General features: G+C 34.0%; 1 protein-coding gene across 2 annotated transcripts in view; it reads left to right on the top strand.

The window, feature by feature from the left end:
- Positions 1–19,218, top strand: part of LMBRD1 (LMBR1 domain containing 1) — a 104,932-nt gene that overhangs the window by 50,312 nt on the left and 35,402 nt on the right. For both annotated transcript variants that reach the window (XM_039245808.1, XM_039245809.1), the window contains exons 8-9: positions 3,416–3,541; positions 5,981–6,133. In XM_039245808.1, the coding sequence (XP_039101739.1) occupies positions 3,416–3,541; positions 5,981–6,133 (279 nt within the window). The remainder of the gene's footprint in view (positions 1–3,415; positions 3,542–5,980; positions 6,134–19,218) is intronic.

Here is a 19,218-nt window from a genome sequence, read left to right as displayed (position 1 = left end):
TTGATAAATCTTTAGCCAAACTCCTCAAGAAAAAGAGCCCAAATAAAATCAAATGTGAAATGAAATAGGAGAAATTACAACTGATACCATAGAAATAAAAAGGATCATAAGAGAATAGTATTAACAATTATATGCCAGCAAATTAGACACCCTAGAAGAGTTGGATGAATTTCTAGAAACACATTCTTCTAAGACTGAACCTTGAAGAAATAGAAAGTCTGAATTGACTAATTACTAGTAATGAAATTGAATAATCTGCAAAAAACTCCTAAGAAATAAAAGGCCGGGTCCAGATGACTTCACACGTGAATTCTACCACAAATTTAAAAAAAAATACTGTCTCTCTGCCTGAAATTATTACAAGAGGAAGGAACACTTTCAAACTCCTATCATGAGGGTAGCATTACCCCATTACCAAAACCAGACAAAGACACTACAGAAAAGAAAACTATAGGCCAGTAGCCCCAATGAATATAGATGCTAAGATTCTCAACCACTGAAAGCAATACATGCAAAGGCTCATACACCATCACCAAGTACAATTAATTTTAAGGTGCAAGGATGGTTTAACAATTGCAAATCAATTAGGGGCACCTGGGTGGCTAAGTTGGTTAAGCGTCCGACTTTTGCTTGGGTCATGATCTCGCGGTTCGTGGGTTCGTGCCAGGCTCTGTGCTGACTGCCAGCTCAGAGCCTGGAGCCTGTTTCAGTCTGTGACTCCCTCTCTCTCTGACCCTCCCCTGCTCACGCTGTCTCTCTCTCTTTCTCTCTCTCCTAGAAATAAATAAAAAACATTAAAAAAAATTGCAAATCAATTAATGTGATACACTTCATTAGCAAAATGAAGGTTAAAAATCATATCATCTCAGGGGATACAGGAAGAACATTAACACAATTCAGCATCTGTTTATGATAAAAACTGTCAACAAAATAGGTATACAGGGGACATACCTCAACATAAAGAAGGCAATATAAGACAAACCTATAGGTAGCATCATATTCAGTTGTGAAAAACTGAAAACTTTTCCTCTAAAATTAGACACAAGGCAAGAATGCACACTTTCACTGTCTTAATTCAGCATGGTATTGGAAGTCCTAGTTACTGCTGTTAGATAAGGAAAAGAAATAAAGATATCCAAATTGGAAAGAAGTAAAAATTTTCACTGTTTACGGATGACATTATACTATATATAGAAAGCCCTAAAGACTCCATCAAAAAGCTTTTAGAAATAATAAATGAGTTCAGTAAATTTGGAGGATACAAAATTAATATATAGGCAGCCTTTTTAAATGTTGTAAAAACTGGATAGTTACATGAGAAAGAATGAAATTGAACCATTTTATTATACCATATACAAAAATAAACTAAGAGGAAAGACTTGGTTGCAAGACCTGAAACCATAAATCTTAAAAAAAAAAAAAAAAAAAAAAACAGGTAGTAAGCTTTTTGACATTGGTCTTAGCAATATTTCTTTGGATATGTCTCCTCAGGCAAGGGCAACAATAGCAAAAATAAATAAATGAGTCTATACGCAGTGAAAGAAATTAGCAACAAAAGGAAAAGGCAGCTTACTGAATTGGAGAAGATACTTACAAATGATATATCCAGTAAGGGGTTGATACCTACAATACATAAAGAACTTGTATAACTCAATAACAAAAAACAACCTTATTTAAAAATGGGGACCCGAACAGACCTTTATCCAAGAAGACATACAAATGGCCAACAGGCACATGAAAAGATGCAGCATCACTAATTATCAGGGAAATGCAAATCAAACTGTGTCTCTCTGTTCATTTTAACATTATTTACAGTAACCAAGATATGGAAGCAACTTAAGTGTCCATCAACAGACAAATGGATAAAGAAGATGCGATGTGTGTATGTGAACAATATGGGGGTTAGGGGTGCTGACCCCCCCACATGGATGAAAATCTTCATATAATGTTTTACTCCACTCCAGACTTAACTAATAGACTGTTGTTGACCAGAAGCCTTACTGATAGGGTAAACAGGCAATAACACATATTTTATATGTTATACATATTATAAACTGTATTCTTACAATAGGGAAAAGGCAGTGTTGTTAAAATCAAAGGAAAATACATTTATAGTACTATAGTGTATTTACCAAGAAAAGAATCCATGTATAAGTGGACCCTTGCAGTTCAAACCCAAGTTGTTCAAGGGTCAAGTGTAATTGAAATTGTCACTAAAGATATTTGGAGTTGACAAATAGGTAGCAAAATGTTTGAGAGAAAATATGTAAGATCAATCAGAATAAAGTTTTGGGGTTAAGCCTAGGAAATAACATCACTTCTGCCTACATTAATTGTCCTGAACTCAGTTTCATGGCCCTGCTTGATTTCAGGGGAGACTGGCTAAAGTAGTTTGGCTGTGTGCTCAGGAGGAAAATGAAAAATATTTTAAATATGTAATGTACCACTTTAGAGCTTGTTGCTTCAACCAGGAGGTGAAAGGTGTCAGTTTTGTTTCTAAAGATTCAAAAATTTAAAATAATGGTCTTGTTGCGGTTGCCATTAAGTGTTTTTAATGGTTACAATTAAAAGTTATCATTTGGAACAGGCTAATACAGAGTTGGGTAATACAATGTAATATGCTTATTTTAATGCTGATTAACATTTGAAAATTACTTATAGGAAAATATTTAAAATACTTAGCAAAATGACTAATTGTATGTACTTAAAACTTGTAAGTAAACTGTATTCAGATAATTGGTATGCTAATTAAATAACATGTATGTACTAAAATATATTTTACTAAGGATTTACTGTATATAGTTGGGTAAAATTTTTTCCATAGAAAATTATTTTGTAAATTTTTTTTACTAATTACACTATCTTAAGCCCTGATTGATCTGAAGTTGCTATTACTTTGAGTAAAGTATTATATTTATGTTAATTTTCCAACTTTACCTTTGAACCATACATATTATCTATTCTGTGAATCGTATTCTACAGATACAAATTTATATAACTGTAAATGTGAAATCAATAAGAGAATTATAGGACAATATAATCAGAATTCACTCCCATGTACCATGTTCTTCAGTGACTATAATCCTTTACAACTGCATACACTTTAGCAGTTGCTTTTTTTTTTTTAATTTTATAAAGAGGGAGAGAGAGTGCGTGGGGAGAAGGAAGGGCAGAGAAAGAGAGAGGGAGAATCTTAAGCAGGCTCCACACTCAGTATGGAGCCCAGTGTGGGGCTTGATCCTACAACCCTGACCTTGATCATGACCTGAGCTGAAATCAAAGTCAAATGCTCAACTGACTGAGCCAACCCTAAAGCCCTTGCAGTTGCTTTAAAGGACCTTTTCCCTTTAGAATTGTGTATAATTGTGTGTAAAATACTAGTACTAAAAACACATTTTAACTTTGTTTCTTTTAGGCATATGGCATGTCTGCATTACCTTTAAATCTGATAAAAGGCACTAGAAGTGCTGCATATGAACGGTTAGAAAACACTGAAGACATTGAAGAAGTGGAGCAACACATTCAAACAATTAAAGCAAAAGTAAGTTGGTAGTTTATTGTAATTGGGAAGCGTAAAAGTACATTGTCTTTGTGCTACTTTCCAATATGACTTAGACATTGGCAATTCAATATTTTTGACATTGTTTGAATTTTTTTGCAACATATCCTTAAGAAACTAGGTCTGTGGCTTTAAAATTTGTCTGTGAAATGCAAAACACTGACAATTTGAGAATTTCTATCAGTGTTCAAACAACTGAAAAAACAAAAATTCTGCTCAGGTATGAAGAGGATCTTGCTTATTCCCAGGTATACTGATTCCGTGTGGAACATATTTTACTCTATCAGTTAGGTTCAAGTTTTATGTACTAGTGGAATAAGCAGCTAAAAGCTACATGTAACCACTTGCTAATTAAATGTACTTCCAAAAACACAATGAAATTTTTCTTTCTCTATCACCTTCAAGGAGCAGATAATATTATTTATAGACCTTAGGAACAAATGGAAGTTTTCTAAATTTTTCTGCTACATAGTATAATTCTGATACAGGAACCAGATGGTAATTGCACACAAAAAAGAATATATATATATATACTGGTCTCTCTTAGGAACATAGAAACAAATGTTATAAAGAAAATATTAGCAATTCAAACCTATGCCATAATAGAATATGTTGTAATTATCAGATGAGGTTTATTATAGAAATGCAAAGTCTGACACATTAGAAAAATCGATTAATAAAATAGTTTAATATGTTGAGGATAAAAAATGAGAAATATATGCATCTTAATAGATGCTAAAGAATTATTTAGGAAAAGTCAATTTGTAGTTATGATTTAAAAAGAAGCCTTACCAAATTAGAAGAGAAGAAAGTACTTAGGAAAGGAAGCCTGTAATAACCATCATACATTCCCATTGAAGTCAGGACAGTCTGTATTGTTGTTGCTCATTAGCATATACCTGGAGGTGCTAGTCAGAAAGATTGCAGAGATAAACATTGGAATAAAAGAGAGTGAAGGGAAATACCCTTTATTATTTGCAGATATCATCTACCAAGAAAATCTGAAAGAATCAAAGAATCAGTGTTAGGGTTAGGGTTAATTAACCCTAATTAATTGTTTATTAATTAACCTTAATTATTGATCACATTAATAGAACTAAATAGAGTTCATCAAAGTGCCTGGATACAAACATGCAGAAATCAGGAACCACTTGGAGGATGTAATGGAAAATGATCTCATTCACAATAGCTGTAAACTGTAAAATAGTAAATGTCACAATCTTCCTGGTAGAAATTATAAAATTTAGTGAAGTACATAATAGAAGTCTGAAATAAATGGAGATAAATGGAGAACTTCATCAGTTCCTGATTGGGAAGATTCATTATTGTAGAGACAACAGTTCTTAAGTTTGGGTGGAAATTCAGTACAATTCATAGGAGACAAAAAATGAAATTTTCATAGACCCCCTACCACATAGTAAAACAATCCTGAATTCATATCAAATACAAAACTTACAAAACATTAGGAGAAAGTGAAGTTTTATCTTGGTGTGTAGAAGAACTTTCTGAACAAGACACACAAAAAAAATCCCAAATGCTGATTGAGAGATTGGTGAGTTTTACATTTTTATGTTCTAAAATTTATGTACCCAAAAAGTACCACCACAAAGGAAGTTAAACAACCATCAAAAAAAGGGGGAGGAAATAATCTGCAGTATAGGTCATGTATAAACAACATCTTTAAGTCAGTAAGAAGAAAGGACAAGTAATACATAGAAATAATGAACAAAAGACCCAATTAGAGTTTACTGAAGGAAAAACCATCCAGGGAAATTTATAAAATGATGCTTCAGCTCTTTAGTAGTAAGTAGGTTGATGGAGCATCCTAGTTTGCTTGGGACCTGAGAGATTTTCCAGAAGATAGAAGTTGTAGTACAGAGAACTTGTATTACAGTCACCAGAATGGTGACTATTTGCAAAAGTACTTGGAGAATAAGAAAGTGACAGTTCTCAGCAGTTGCTCTAAAAACCTCTGCATAGCACATACTAGCATTGCATCTCTCTGCTGATATTTGAATCAGAGGCTGACCAAAGGGAGAGAAGGGGTATGACCAAATATTTTAAGGAATACAAGGAGGAACTTCGTGTTGAGGGAGAATAATGGAGCAAATTGAATAAAGTACCAAATAAAAAAGGCATTTTTAAAGATACTTATCTCCCTCCACATAACTTTACCGTATAGTTGGAAAATAGGGATAAAGAGGTTCATTATTAAATGTAGATACATCTACATTTTCAGCCTGACCTTGGTTCAGAGGTGTGTGTTGTCACCTGGTTGTTGTCCATATTTTTCAGTTTGTAAATTTGCCTAAGGATATCCAACTTAAAAAAGCTTTTGTTGCATGATTTTCTAAATTTGATGGGTACTTTACTAAGACCTTGACAGTAAAAAGCTGTTTTATTTTGTTCTGTTATTTGTAGAGCAAAGATGGTCGACCTTTGCCAGCAAGGGATAAACGCGCCTTAAAACAATTTGAAGAAAGGTTACGAACACTTAGGAAAAGAGAGAGGCACTTAGAATTCATCGAAAACAGCTGGTGGACAAAATTTTGTGGTGCTCTGCGTCCCCTGAAGGTAAATGGAGTTTTAAAAAATTATGCCGGCATTCTTTAGTTTATATAGACCTCTCAGAGAGAATGAGTTCCCTTTGTAAGGCATTATAGCATGGTCCTTATGAGCATGAATTTTGAAGTTAAACTGATTTTGAATCGTAGCTGTCATTTGGTAGTTTGGGCAAGTTACACACCTCTCTGAGCTTCATTTACTCATGTGTAAAACAAGTATTATAACAAGAGGTGTTGGGAAATATAAATTAAAATATAGGTAAGTAATGTGTGCTGCCAGCACCTTATTGCAAATTTGTCCTTTTTCTGTTATGTTTATTTATTTTTGAGAGACAGAGAGCATGAGTGGAGGAGGGGCAGAGAACAAGGGCAAGAAAGAATCTCAAGCAGCCTCTATGCTGCCAGCACAGAGTCTGATACTGCGTTCAGTCTCATAAACTGAGATCATGCTCTGACCCGAAAAAAAAATCAGATCCTCAACTAACGGAGCCACCCACGTACCCCACAAGTTTATACTTTTCTATAAGTAGGAAAACTGGGACCAGTATTAGAACTCAGGAACTGTAACTGAAAGTAACAGAATTTGCTTCATTATTAAATGGTATGTTTCTGAAAGTATCTAAAAAAGTATTGTTTAGGACAGAAAACCATTAATTTCTTTCTTTTTTTCTTTTTTGAAACTATCGTTTGCTAGCCTTGAATTCTTCAGATTGGATAGTGAGTGGTACCTAAACTTAAGGACCTAGATTGAACTAAAGGCATAATAATACAACTCTGAATCTAAAAAGTCACTAGAACTGCTGGCCCCTGACCTCTATATTGTCCATTCTTTTCAATCACCAGAGCTTTTGTATATAATAGTATGCAAGTTGCAATTAAAATTTTTTTTTAATGTTTTATTTCTGAGAGAGAGAAAGAGAGAGAGATAGCGTGAGCAGGGGAGGGTCAGAGAGAGAGGGAGACACAGAATCTGAAACAGGCTCCAGGCTCTGAGCTAGCTGTCAGCACAGAGCCTGACACAGGGCTGGAACCCACGAACCGTGAGATCATGACCTGAGCCAAAGTCGGACATTTAACCGACTGAGCCATCCAGGCGCCCCACAAGTTGTAATTTAGAAAGTGCAGCAAATAGACGGGCTTAAGGGAAGTTAGGCAGGATGAAGCTGTAAAGTGGGCTTTAGCTAAGTTTAAAAAATATGTTTTAGAGAGCCCCATGAAAGGATTAGTTAGGTTGAATTCTGCTTTATTTTTGTCTTATAATTAGAAAGGAAATATGGAAATGCACTGACTGCTCACCATAAAAATCTTCCTTTTGAAAGAGTTCTTCAAAAATATATCATAATCAGATCTATTGTATATATTTTTTTATGTTTATTTTTGAGAGAAAGAGAGAGTGTGAAAAGGAGAAGGACAGAGAGAGGCATAATCAGATCTATTGTATATATATTTTTTATGTTTATTTATTTTTGAGAGAAAGAGAGTATGAAAAGGAGAGGCTACAGAGACAGGGAGACACAGAACCTGAAGTAGGTTCCAGGCTCTGAGCTGTCAGTCTCTCAAAAATAAATAAACGTTAAAAACATAATAAAAAATAAAATCTTAGAATCAAGATAGTTAATATACACATCGTTTCGCATAGTACAGAGCACAAGATGGGACTCAAACTCACAAATTGCAAGATCATGCTCTGAACCAGAGTTGGACACTTAACCTACTGAGCCACCCAGGCGCCCCTATTGTGTATTACTTTTTAAACCTTCAGTTAGAATCAATTTTGTTAAAGACTTACCACTCCTTTTTTGCAAGATGTTACTAAGGAAATCTTAGTAATACCAAAGTATGCTAAAACCCTCCTCAACCTTATCTCTTTTTCTTTGTCCTCAGCCTTATCTTAATTCTAAATTTTTTATATGACTTATTTATAAATATAACCTGGTCTCTAACATTAATTGCCTTGATTTAAACATGCTCTGTCCTGTTTCACTGAACCAATGTTTAGAAGCATTTTTAAGTCAACTTTACTAAGTGTGCAGATTGATTTTGCCAAATATAGATATGTAGGTATAGAAGATTCACATCACTCCGAAAAGCTACTTGATATCTTTCCCTGTCCCCCTGAGCTCAGGCCCCAGATGACCATTGATGTCCTTTATTATGGTTTAGTTTTATGTGTTCTATAATTTCATATAAATGAAATCATAAAGTATAGTATAATCCTTTTTCTGACTTCTTCAGTGCAACAAAATGTTTTTGTGATTTGTCTATGTTGCATTTTTTTTTCAGTAGTTCCTTCTGTTTTATTGCTGGGTAGTTTCCTGATTTGTGTCTGTGTCACAGTTGGCTTATCCACTCACAATTTAGTGGAGATTTGAGTTATTTCCAGTTGGAGATTATTATGAATAATGGTGATGTGAACATCTGGTGTAGATGTGTGCTTTCATTTCATTCATTTTTCTTGGGTAAATAACTAGGAGTAGAATTTCTGGGTCTACTGTTTAATATGTGTTTAACTTTATGACAAACTCCGAAGTATTTTCCAAAGTGGTTGTACCATTTTTTATACCTATAGCAATATGAGATTTCAAATTGCTTCATATCCTTGTCAGCTCTTATTTTGTAACTATTTGTAATAGTTATTCTGATGGCTGTATAATAGTATTTCAGTATGGTTTCGATTTGCATTTCCTTTATGACTAATGATATTGAGCACTTTTTGTATTCTTATTGGCCATTTGTATATTTTCTCTAAAGTTTTTTTATAAGTGTATTTACTTATTTTGAGAGAGAGAGAGTTTGAGAAAGTTCATAGGAGGGGCAGTGAGAGAGAAAGAGAGAGATTCCCAAGCCGACTCTGTGCTGACAGCATGGAGCCCAAGGGTCAGCTACTTAACTGACTGAGCCACCCAAGCACCCCTGTATATTTTCTCTAAAATGCCTGTTTAAATCTTTTGTCCATTTTTTTAATTTAAATTTTTGTTTTATCAGTGAATTGCAAGAGTTCTTTATATGTTCTGGATTAAATACTTTTTCAAATATATGTATTGTGAACGTTTTCTCTTTATGGCTTGTCTTTATGTTTTCTTAACATTGTCATTGAAAGAGATATTCCTTAAATTTTTATAGCAATCATTTTCTCTTATGTTTTCTTCTGGAAAGTTGATAATTTTAACTCTTATATTTTAGGTTTGTAGTCCACTTTTAAGTTAATTTTATGGGATGGTATGACTTAGGGCTTACTTTCCATGTAGAGATACAGTTGCTTCAGCAACATTTTTTTGTCAAGACTGTTCTTTGCTCCTTGACTTTCCTTGGTACCTTTGTCAAATCAATTGATCATGTGCATATGTGGGTCTGTTTCTAGACTTTCTCTTTTGCTCCATTGATTTATACGTCCTTATGCTAAAACCTGATTATTGGTGTGTTATATAATCAGTCATAAAATCAAGTAGTAGTAGTTCTTCAGTTTTGTCTTCCTTTTTCAATATTGTTTTAACTATACTATATCATTTGCATTTCAATATAAATTTTAGAATTAACTTAGAATTCTACAAAATTGATACTAGCCTATTTCAAGAAAGGCTATTTATTGGTGTGGCACCATCCAGGATAACAGGGAGCTAATGCTCTACAGTCCTGAACTCCCCCAATGGCTACAAATGAGGAGGGTTTGTTGTTGTTGTTGTTTGTTGTCGTTTTTTAATTTTAGAGAGCACAAGAGAGAAAGTGTGAGCAGGGGACCTGAGCCAAAATTAAGATTCAGATGCTCAGCGGACCGAGCCATCCATACATCCCAACAAGTGAGGGTTTTTAAAGGCAACTTTTGGGGCAAGGGCCCTCCTGAGAAGGTGGGCCCCACTGATTGGAGGCCCAGGAGGTCATTTTAGCAGGTGCTCTGGTGTTGCTTTGGTCTCCTGGGGGTCTTTTCCATTTCAAGAGACTTGCAATCTGAAAAATGCCTTTATTCTTTATGTTAGAAATTTCATTAAGGTATGTTTGGTAATTATGTCTTTGCTTATAAGCTAGTGGAGTTGCATTTCTACAGATTTCCTGGCCAGTCCAGTCGTGCCTGGGGATGATAGGACCTTTAGTGCTCCTTCTTTCATCTGAGTTGACAAGATGGATGCCGGCTTTATAGATTTCCTAAGGAATTTTTATGTACATGAACATGTTAGATGCTTAAAGACAGCTTTATTTCTTCCTTTCCAATGTAAGAGTCCCAATAGCTTTTTTTTTCTTCATTATTGCACTGGCCAAAACCTCCTGTACAATCAATTTGCCACTTATTCTTTTTGTTATCTGAATGTGTTATTCTTGAATATGGATCTAAATTCTTACCTTTCTTTCATTTTCTGGGCCTAAGTTAGGAATCATAGAAATCATTAGGAACACTTAGAAATAGTAATAGACATGCCTGAAGGAAAACTCCGGGGATAGAAACTTATTGTTATATAATTGAGGGTTTTACCATGATTGTGACGGGATAAGCACTACTTTTTTTACTCAAATGAAATAGGAAAATTATTATTCATCACTTCTGTGTTTGTGCATAGTTGATATAGTTCATAAATCGGAAGATACGCTCTTAGTGCTTCTTAAACATTAGCATCCAAGTAGTCCTAGTGGAAGAAGGTAGAGACAAGTCCACTCATCCCTCTGTACTGCTCCCTACCTGCCGGAGGACTTAAGACCTATGAGATGCTCCTGATAGAAAATTCCTTTGAAGTTATGTTCTATCTTAAACTTTTGTGCTAGTATTGCCTTTTACTCTGTATTCTAATCCATATTTCTTTTTTTTATAAAATATATTAGATTTAAATTTTTACAAATGGAAAAATTCAGAGTTTTATGATTCTACAGTTTTTTATGAGAAAATATTATAATATTTTTTTCATAAGACTGGATCCCCATGAGAAACCTAATAATCTTGTGATTTCACATTGCTCTGCATTCTTAGGATATGCATACCTCATTTCAGAGGCATGGACTTTGCTGTTGCATACACCTGGTTTTGAGTCCTTGCTCTGATCCTAACCAGCTGTGTAAACTCACGTTACTTCACCTTTCTAAACCTTAACTTTTATCACCTTAAAATGGAGTTATATACTTGCCTTATTTTTCTTATGAGAATTAAAAGAAATAATGTATGTAATGTTAGTGCCTTCTGATGTAAAACAGCTCAGGAAATTGCAGTTGCTATTCTTATAGGTTTATATTTAGGATTTTTCAACTTCTTAAATACTGCCATAGAACTCAAGGGAAAATGCCCGTTTTGTGTTGTAGACATTTATAAAACTAAGCATCTAATTAGAATAAGTTAATGGCTCCTTAAAGCAACTTTTATATATAATACTGAACACATTTCTAAGAATACAGTCTGATGTTCATTAAATACCTGACAGAGGGCATACTTTGAGCTTGTACAGCTAATTGGCCTGGGTAACCTATAGATTCATTAGGTTTTAAGTATAACTTTCGGTTTTACTATATATACAGCTCTTATTATATACATCTCATGTTTACATAGAAAGTTATAAATACATGTTCATAATTATATCACAGATATTTTGAGACTTTTTAAAAATTGAGGTAAAATATATATAAAATTTACCATTTTAACCATTTGTAAGTGTGCATTCTATGGTATTAACCTTGGAACATTCACAACATTATGTAACAATCACCGTTATCCATTTCCAGAACTATTTTTCATCTCAGAAACACCATACCCATTAAACAAGAATAACTCCCCATTCCACACCCACCTCTCCCACCCCGCCTTCCCTGATGACCTCTATCTTGCTGTTTCTGAATTTGCCTATTCCAGGTACATCATATAAAGTGGAATTATTACTGTATCTCTTCTTTTGTGTATCGCTTATTTCATGTTGCATAATATCTTCAAGATTCATCCATGTTGTAGATGTATCAAAATTTCATTTATTGTGGTGCCTGAGTCCTCAGTCGGTTAAGTGTCTGACTTCGGCTCAGGTCATGATCTCACAGTTCATCAGTTCAAGCCCCATGTCAGGCTCTGTACTGACAGCTCAGAGCCTAGAGCCTGCTTCGGATTTTGTGTCTCCCTCTCTCTCTGCTGCTCCCCTACTCATGTTCTGTCTCTCTGTCTCAAAAATGAATAAATATTTAAAATTTTTTTCATTTCTCTTTAAGACTGGATAACATTCCATTGCATATATATTATTTTAATTTTGTTTATCTGTTGGTGCACATTTGGGTTGTTTCAGGCTTTTGGCTATTGTGAATAATGCTGCTGTGGTAATTGGTGTACAAGTATCTGAGTTCGTGCTTTCAGTTCTTTTTATTATGTACTTAGAAATGGAATTACTGGATCACATTTCAGTTCTGTGTTTAGTTTTTTGAGGAACTACAAACTTTTTTTCACAGCAGCTGTACTATTTAATATTCCCACCAGAAATGCACCAGTGTTCCAATTTCTCTGCATCCTGGCAAACACTTATTTTCTGTTGTTTTGATAACAACTGGCCTTATGGTTGTGGAGAGATCTTATGGTGGCTTCAATTTGCATTTCCCTAATAATTAGTGATGTTGAGCCTCTTTTCATTTGATTATTGGCTATTTGTATATTTATTTTCTTTGGAGAAATGTTCATTCAAGTCTTTTGCCTGTTTTTAAATTGTTTATGTTTTACTGTTGTCAGTTTATAAGGGTTTTTATTTAGTAGTCTGAATATTAATCCCTTATCAGATATAGGATTTGCAAAGATTATCTCCCAAGCTTGGGTTGTTTTTTTCACTGTGTTGGTAGTGTCCTTGATACACTAAAGTTTTTAATTTTGATGAAGTCCAATTTATGTAATATTTGTTGTTGTTGTGGCCTGTGCTTCTGGGTCATATCCAAAAAAGAATTGCCAAGTCCAGTGCCATGAAGATGTTTTCCCCTTTTTATCTCTAGAAGTTTAATAGTTTCAGCTCTTAGGTTTAGGTCCTTTTTTAACTATATTGAGTTGACTTTTTTTATATGGTTAAGGGTAAGGGTCCAGTTTCATTCTTTTGCATTTAAATGCCCTTGGCCCAGCACTGTTTGTTGAAAAGACTGACCTTTTGGTCTTGACACTATTGTTAAAAATCATTGGATCATATATGGGAGAGTTCATTTTTGGGGTCCGTTCCATTGGATATATATCTGTCTTTATGACACTACCAAGCTGTTTTGATTATTGTAGCTTTGTAGTAAGTTTTGAAATCAGGAAACGTGAGTCTTTCAACTTTTCCTTTTGCAAGATTGTTTTGGCTATTTGGATTTTTTTTAATTCTATATGAATTTTAGAATGGGTTTTTCTGTTTCTGCAAAAAAACATAAAACAAACAAAAACATTGTAATTTGGTAAGGATTGCATTGATTTTGTAAATCATTTTTAGTGGTATTGTTCTTTTAATAATACTAAGTCTTGAAGTCCATGAACATGGCATGTCTTTACATTTATTTCTGTCCACTTGAATTTCTTTCAGCAGTGTTTTATAGTTTTCAGTGGATAAGTCTTTTGTCTCACTGTTTAAGTTTGTTCCTAAGCTTTTTATTATTTCTGGTTTATTCTGTTTATTTGAATCAGATGCATAATAAAGAACTATTAAAATTTATATTTCTACTTGTCGCACTAATCTCCTAACCCCCCAACATATACATAAGCACAAGTAAATTTCATAAGGCAAACAAACAGTGAAAAATAATTTTATCATACATAGACAGTATTTAGTTGTTTTGAAGGTATGTGGGAATATTTTAATTTTTTTACTAATATTTTTGTCATTCTAGGAGCCTCTGAAATTTACTATGTAAATAAAGATGTAACAGATTTCCTTTCTCAGAATAATATTTAAAGCATATATGCTTTTGTTGTTTGTTTTAGGCCATACTGTTTAGATATGTCTAAAGAAAAAGACTGGCTCTTTCTAACTTTAAAGTAGGCTTATTAAATATTTTACTGGATGTATAAATGTGCATTCCAAATTTTTACTTGATCACTCTTTATTTGAGAGAGATATTTTCTTGGGTCTTAATGTAGATGCTTCTTACGATAGATTGGCAGTCATTGTATATTAGAGTTTCTATAACTTACAGTATCTTTTGTAGATTGCCAGTAACTTTATGGTATGGGTATGGAAGTTCATATAAAGATTATACCCACTTGTAAGTGAACTAACCTGTCTTTATGTTGGTATAGTAATGAAACTCAAGTGCACGGAAAAGCTTGGGTTGGGTCTTAAAAATCAGTAACTGATCAATACATAACCTGGTTTTTTGTGTTTGTGTTTAAGAACAACCTGTTTACTATATATGGTTAATTCATTAACATTGAACTTAAGATCAACATCAGTATTACTTCGGTCTGAACAAAGCTTGCCTAACACAATATATCCTTAGTAATCACTTCCTTCTTAGTCTGAGGAACACTAGAGACCACTTCAACACTTTGCTGGGGGGCTCTTTTAAAAAGCAAAACTACCAACACAAAAGCACAAAAATGCAAAAATGTAATACTAAATAGACAACTTACAGGATACTTGTTTATAATATGAGAGCTGAAACAAGAAAAAGTGTACCCTTGTTCAACCTTAGCTGGGAACTTGCACATCAGGTGACTTAGATTTTTCATTACTCTGCACATATCCTAGAAGACCACATAAGTGCCCCAAGTATTGATTTTAAGGTTATAAATAAATTTTAGTGAGTAGATGCATTTGCAAATACAGAATCTGCAAATGAGAATCTAAGTAAAAACAAACAAACAAAAATCACCCAATCCAGCAGGTCTTCCCTCCAGCTCTTACTGGAAAACTTTGTATTTAAACAAAGATAGTCTGGGGAAAAATGCATGGGAGAAAAGGGGAAATTTAGAGGTTGGCCTAAGATTGATCTGAAGCCCCTAAAAGTTAAATGAAATAAGCTGGTCACAAAAAGATAAATACTGTGTAATTCCACTTATATGAGATATCTAGAGTAGTCATATTAATAGAAACGGAAGGTAGGTTGGTAGTAGCAAGGAGTTGTAGAGAAAGAGATATGGGGAGTTGTTGTTTAATGGGTACAGAGTTTCAGTTTTGCAAGATAAAAACAGTTCTTAGAGATTGGTTGCACATTGTGAATGTATTTAATGCTACTGAACTGTACACTTAAAAGGGTTAAGGTGATAAACTTTATGTTATTTATATTTTACCATTATTTAAAAAACAAAAACAAATAACCAGTAATGGCCAAGAACCTGGGAGAAATGGAGTAGGACTGTGGGAAAAAATGAGAGGAAAACAGAGATGAAAACGAAATTACAGGGTATCTAAAGGAGAATAGATTCAAATAAAATTTGGTAAGCAGCATTGAAGAAAGGTAAAAGAAACAACCAACAGAAAGAAAACAAGATGAAGTAAAAAGAATTAAAAAGTGTTCGAATGGAAGAGAAGGAAAAACTACGTATGTTTAAATGGAGAAACAGAAGCTTAATTGGTCTATGCAGAAGCAAAACAAAAGCTGCACATATAGGTGGATTAGGAGGAACTTAACAGAGGACCATGGGGGAGAAGAAGGGGAAAAGTAGTTGGAGAGAGGGAGGGAGGCAAACCACGAGACTCTTGAATGCTGAGAACCAACTGAGGGCTGAGGTGGAGGGGAGAGGGCAAGGGAGGTGATGGGCATGGAAGAGGGCACTTATTGGGATGAGCACTGGGTGTTGTATGGAAACCAACTTGACAATAAACTATTTAAGGAAGAAAAAAAAGGCAAAAACAATAGAAGTTAGTGGAACTAATATTTAAAACTATAATTCCAAAAAATTACCTAAAAATAGTCATGAAATCTACACATTGAAATAGCCACTTTGTACCTGGAAAAACTTATGTGCATTTTCCTAGTAACACTAATTTCAAAATTAGAGTCCTTAAGATATCCAGGTTTAAAAAACAACTGATTTACGAGGTCAACATAGTTAGACTTATTATCACATTTTTTCAGAAAACTTAACAAAACAAGCAAGAATGAGGGGAACATTAAAAATAGCCTAAATGAAAAGTTCAAAGCCAGAAGTTTTATTTGACCAAACTGTCTTATAGAAAGGCAATTTTTAAACATGTTAGAACTCCGGGAATTCTGTACCCATGTGCTCTTGAGAAATCTACTAATTGCCAAGCTCTAACCAACCAAGAGATGAAATGGAAAACATCAGCAAAAGAAGTAAAGGTGAATATTTAATATTGCAAGTCTATGAAGAAAAGATGTGGGCAAGGGTAGGAATATGTGTAAACATAATGTTCTGATGAAACAGAAATCATGCAATTAAGAAGAGAGAGATGTAGAATTTCTCATAGATTACTCTATGGGTAGTAGGTAGGAGTTGAATACATAAAAACTAACCAACTTTACTTAACTAAGAAAATGGGCTAAGGACATTTGAAAAATTAAAATACACTAAAACAAAAGTATAAAGCTACTTGACAAAAAGGACCTAAAAATCAAAGAGTGAAGAACGCATATTAACAAGGAAAGAGACACAAGAAATATAAAATACAGGCAGGTCTCAGACAACAGTATATGTTGAGATTAATGTTCCAGGCATAAATGTGAGTGGACCTAACTCACTATTAAAAGAAAGATTTTAATTTTCTTCACAAAGTGAGGTATAACCTAAAACAGAACAACAAAGGCTAAAATGTATGTTGAAAGATATATTAGGCAAATGGAAATGATAAGAAAACACATAATGATCCTGATACTAGACAAAGTAAAATTTCAAGCTGAAAAACATGAAGTCCAACAAAGAAGGATACTTTCTGTGGTAGTCAGAATCCCTTTCTCCTCCCTCAATCATTTCTGTGCCTTAATCTGTGGAACCCTTTATAGTATGGTACATGAAGTGCCAAAAGGGACTTTGCAAATGCAATTATGGTTACAGACTTTAAGGAGGTTATCCTGGACTATCTGTATAGGCCCAAGCTAATAACATGATCCCTTAAAAGCAGAGAACTTTTTGGCCCGAGTTAGAGAGATGTGGTATAAATGGGAAGTCAGGGACATTGGAAATAGAAGATTGACTTGCCATGACTAATCTGAAGATGTAGGAGCAGTATGGAAAGGAATGCAAGCAGCTTAAGGAGCTGAGAGGCTGATAGGGGTCAGAGACTATAATCCTGTATCGAGCCCTACAACCTCATGGAGCTGAATTCTATAAACAATCTGAAAGAGGATGAAAGGATTCTTGCCCAGAGCCTCCTGGAGGGGATACAGCCCTGCTGACAACCTGGTAGTTTGGCTTTGTGCCACCTTAAGCAAGGAACCATCTGAGCTGTGCTGTGCCCAGACTTCTGACCCACAAAATAAGAAGTGGATGTTGTCTTAAGCCACTACATTTGTAGTAGTTTGTCACTGTAGCAATAGAAAACTAATATACTTGTTAAGCAGATTCACAAGTTATGATGAAGATAAAATACTTACATACCAAAGAACACAGCAACCACCTTTGTGAAGCAAGAAGTAATGAGAGATTCAAGGAGATGTAGATTGAAATATGTTAATAGTAGGAGAATAACATAGCACAATACTCAGGGTAAGACATTTCAGGTGCACAAAACTGGGTAAGAATATAGGAAACCTAAGTCAGTAAGATGTATCATAACTTTGGGACTTTGTATCCCAATATAGAGTCTGTACTTAATCTCCAAGTGCACATGGAACGTTCACTAAAATTGATCATATATTATGTCATGAAGAAATTTCAACAAATTCTACAGAGTAGGTGTATTACAAACAACTCTTCCCTGATTACAATGCAGCATTTAAACTAGAAAGTAGAACAAAATCAATAAACTAAGATACTTTTCACCTGGAAATTAACCTTATATTCAGCAACACTTGGGTGAAAGGAAAGGAGAAATAAAAACAAATTGCAAAATTTCTGAAAATTAGTGATGGAAATATCATATTAGAATCTATGGGATACATTTAAAACAGTGATCAGGAAATAAGAATCAGGAAATTCAAAGCCTTAAACATGTTTATCAATAAAAAAGAAAGGATAAAAATATACACTCTAAATTCCACCACATATATAGTACTGTTCCTTGCAAGAGAAATAAGTGAATACTAAAATTAGAAGGTGAAAATTTGGTAAGAACAGGATATTTACACAATCTCAGAATATTTCTCCACAAGACTTACTAATTATAAAGAGAACAGTAGTAATTGTACAGTGGAGAGATACGACTTGAACCACCTTAACCATGTGATCCAAGTTAAGCTCATCAGTAATAGAGCAATAGATATGATTGTGCCTCTGCCATTTCTTCCAAAAATACATGAACTGAATATAAATAATTGTAAGTGAATAGACAACCCACACTGAAGGACAACGCAAATAACTTCCTGAACTCTTCAAAATATAAAGGTCATGAAGGCAAAAGCAATTTAGGAACTGTTCCAAATTAAACATTCTAAACACAAAAGCAAAGTATGATGCTAAATTGCATTTTGGACCAGGAAAAAAACCATAACTTTTTTCTCTAAATAACTTTAATGGAAGAATTGAAATTTGAATTAAGTCTATAGATTAGGTAATAGTATTATATCAATATTAATTTCTTGATTTTGATAATAGAAATATGATTATGTAAAAGAATTTGCCTTTGGAGAATAAGTATTAAAGAATTTTTCTGCAACTTATTCTCCAAAGTAGTTCAGCCACATAGAGAATGATAAAGCAAGGTAAATGTTAAGATTTGGGGAATCTTGTTCAAAAGTATACCAAAATTCTTTGTGCAAGTGTTGCAGTTTTCTCATGTATCTGAAATTATAGCAAAATAAAGCTTTAAAGTCTTAACTTCTTCTAGACCACCCCTACTTTCCCCTCCCTACTGCCCTGATTTGGCATTATCCTTAACCACTCTCATTTTTAATGTCAATTTTTATGAAAGTCTCTTCTATCAGAATAGTATTGAACTGAAGAAATTGTTTTTAATAAGGTAAATTGTAACAATGACCAAGTATCATGAGCTGGTACTACCCTGACAAATCACCATGAGAATCTTTGCAACTTAGAATATAATAATTTGTAGCCAGAGCTGAATATTATCGATC

Source organism: Hyaena hyaena, unplaced genomic scaffold, assembly GCF_003009895.1.
Source record: "Hyaena hyaena isolate Hyena2069 unplaced genomic scaffold, ASM300989v1 scaffold_271, whole genome shotgun sequence".
NCBI lineage: Eukaryota > Metazoa > Chordata > Mammalia > Carnivora > Hyaenidae > Hyaena > Hyaena hyaena.
Note: the sequence above shows the minus strand (reverse complement) of the source record. Positions and strands in the feature narration are given on the sequence as shown.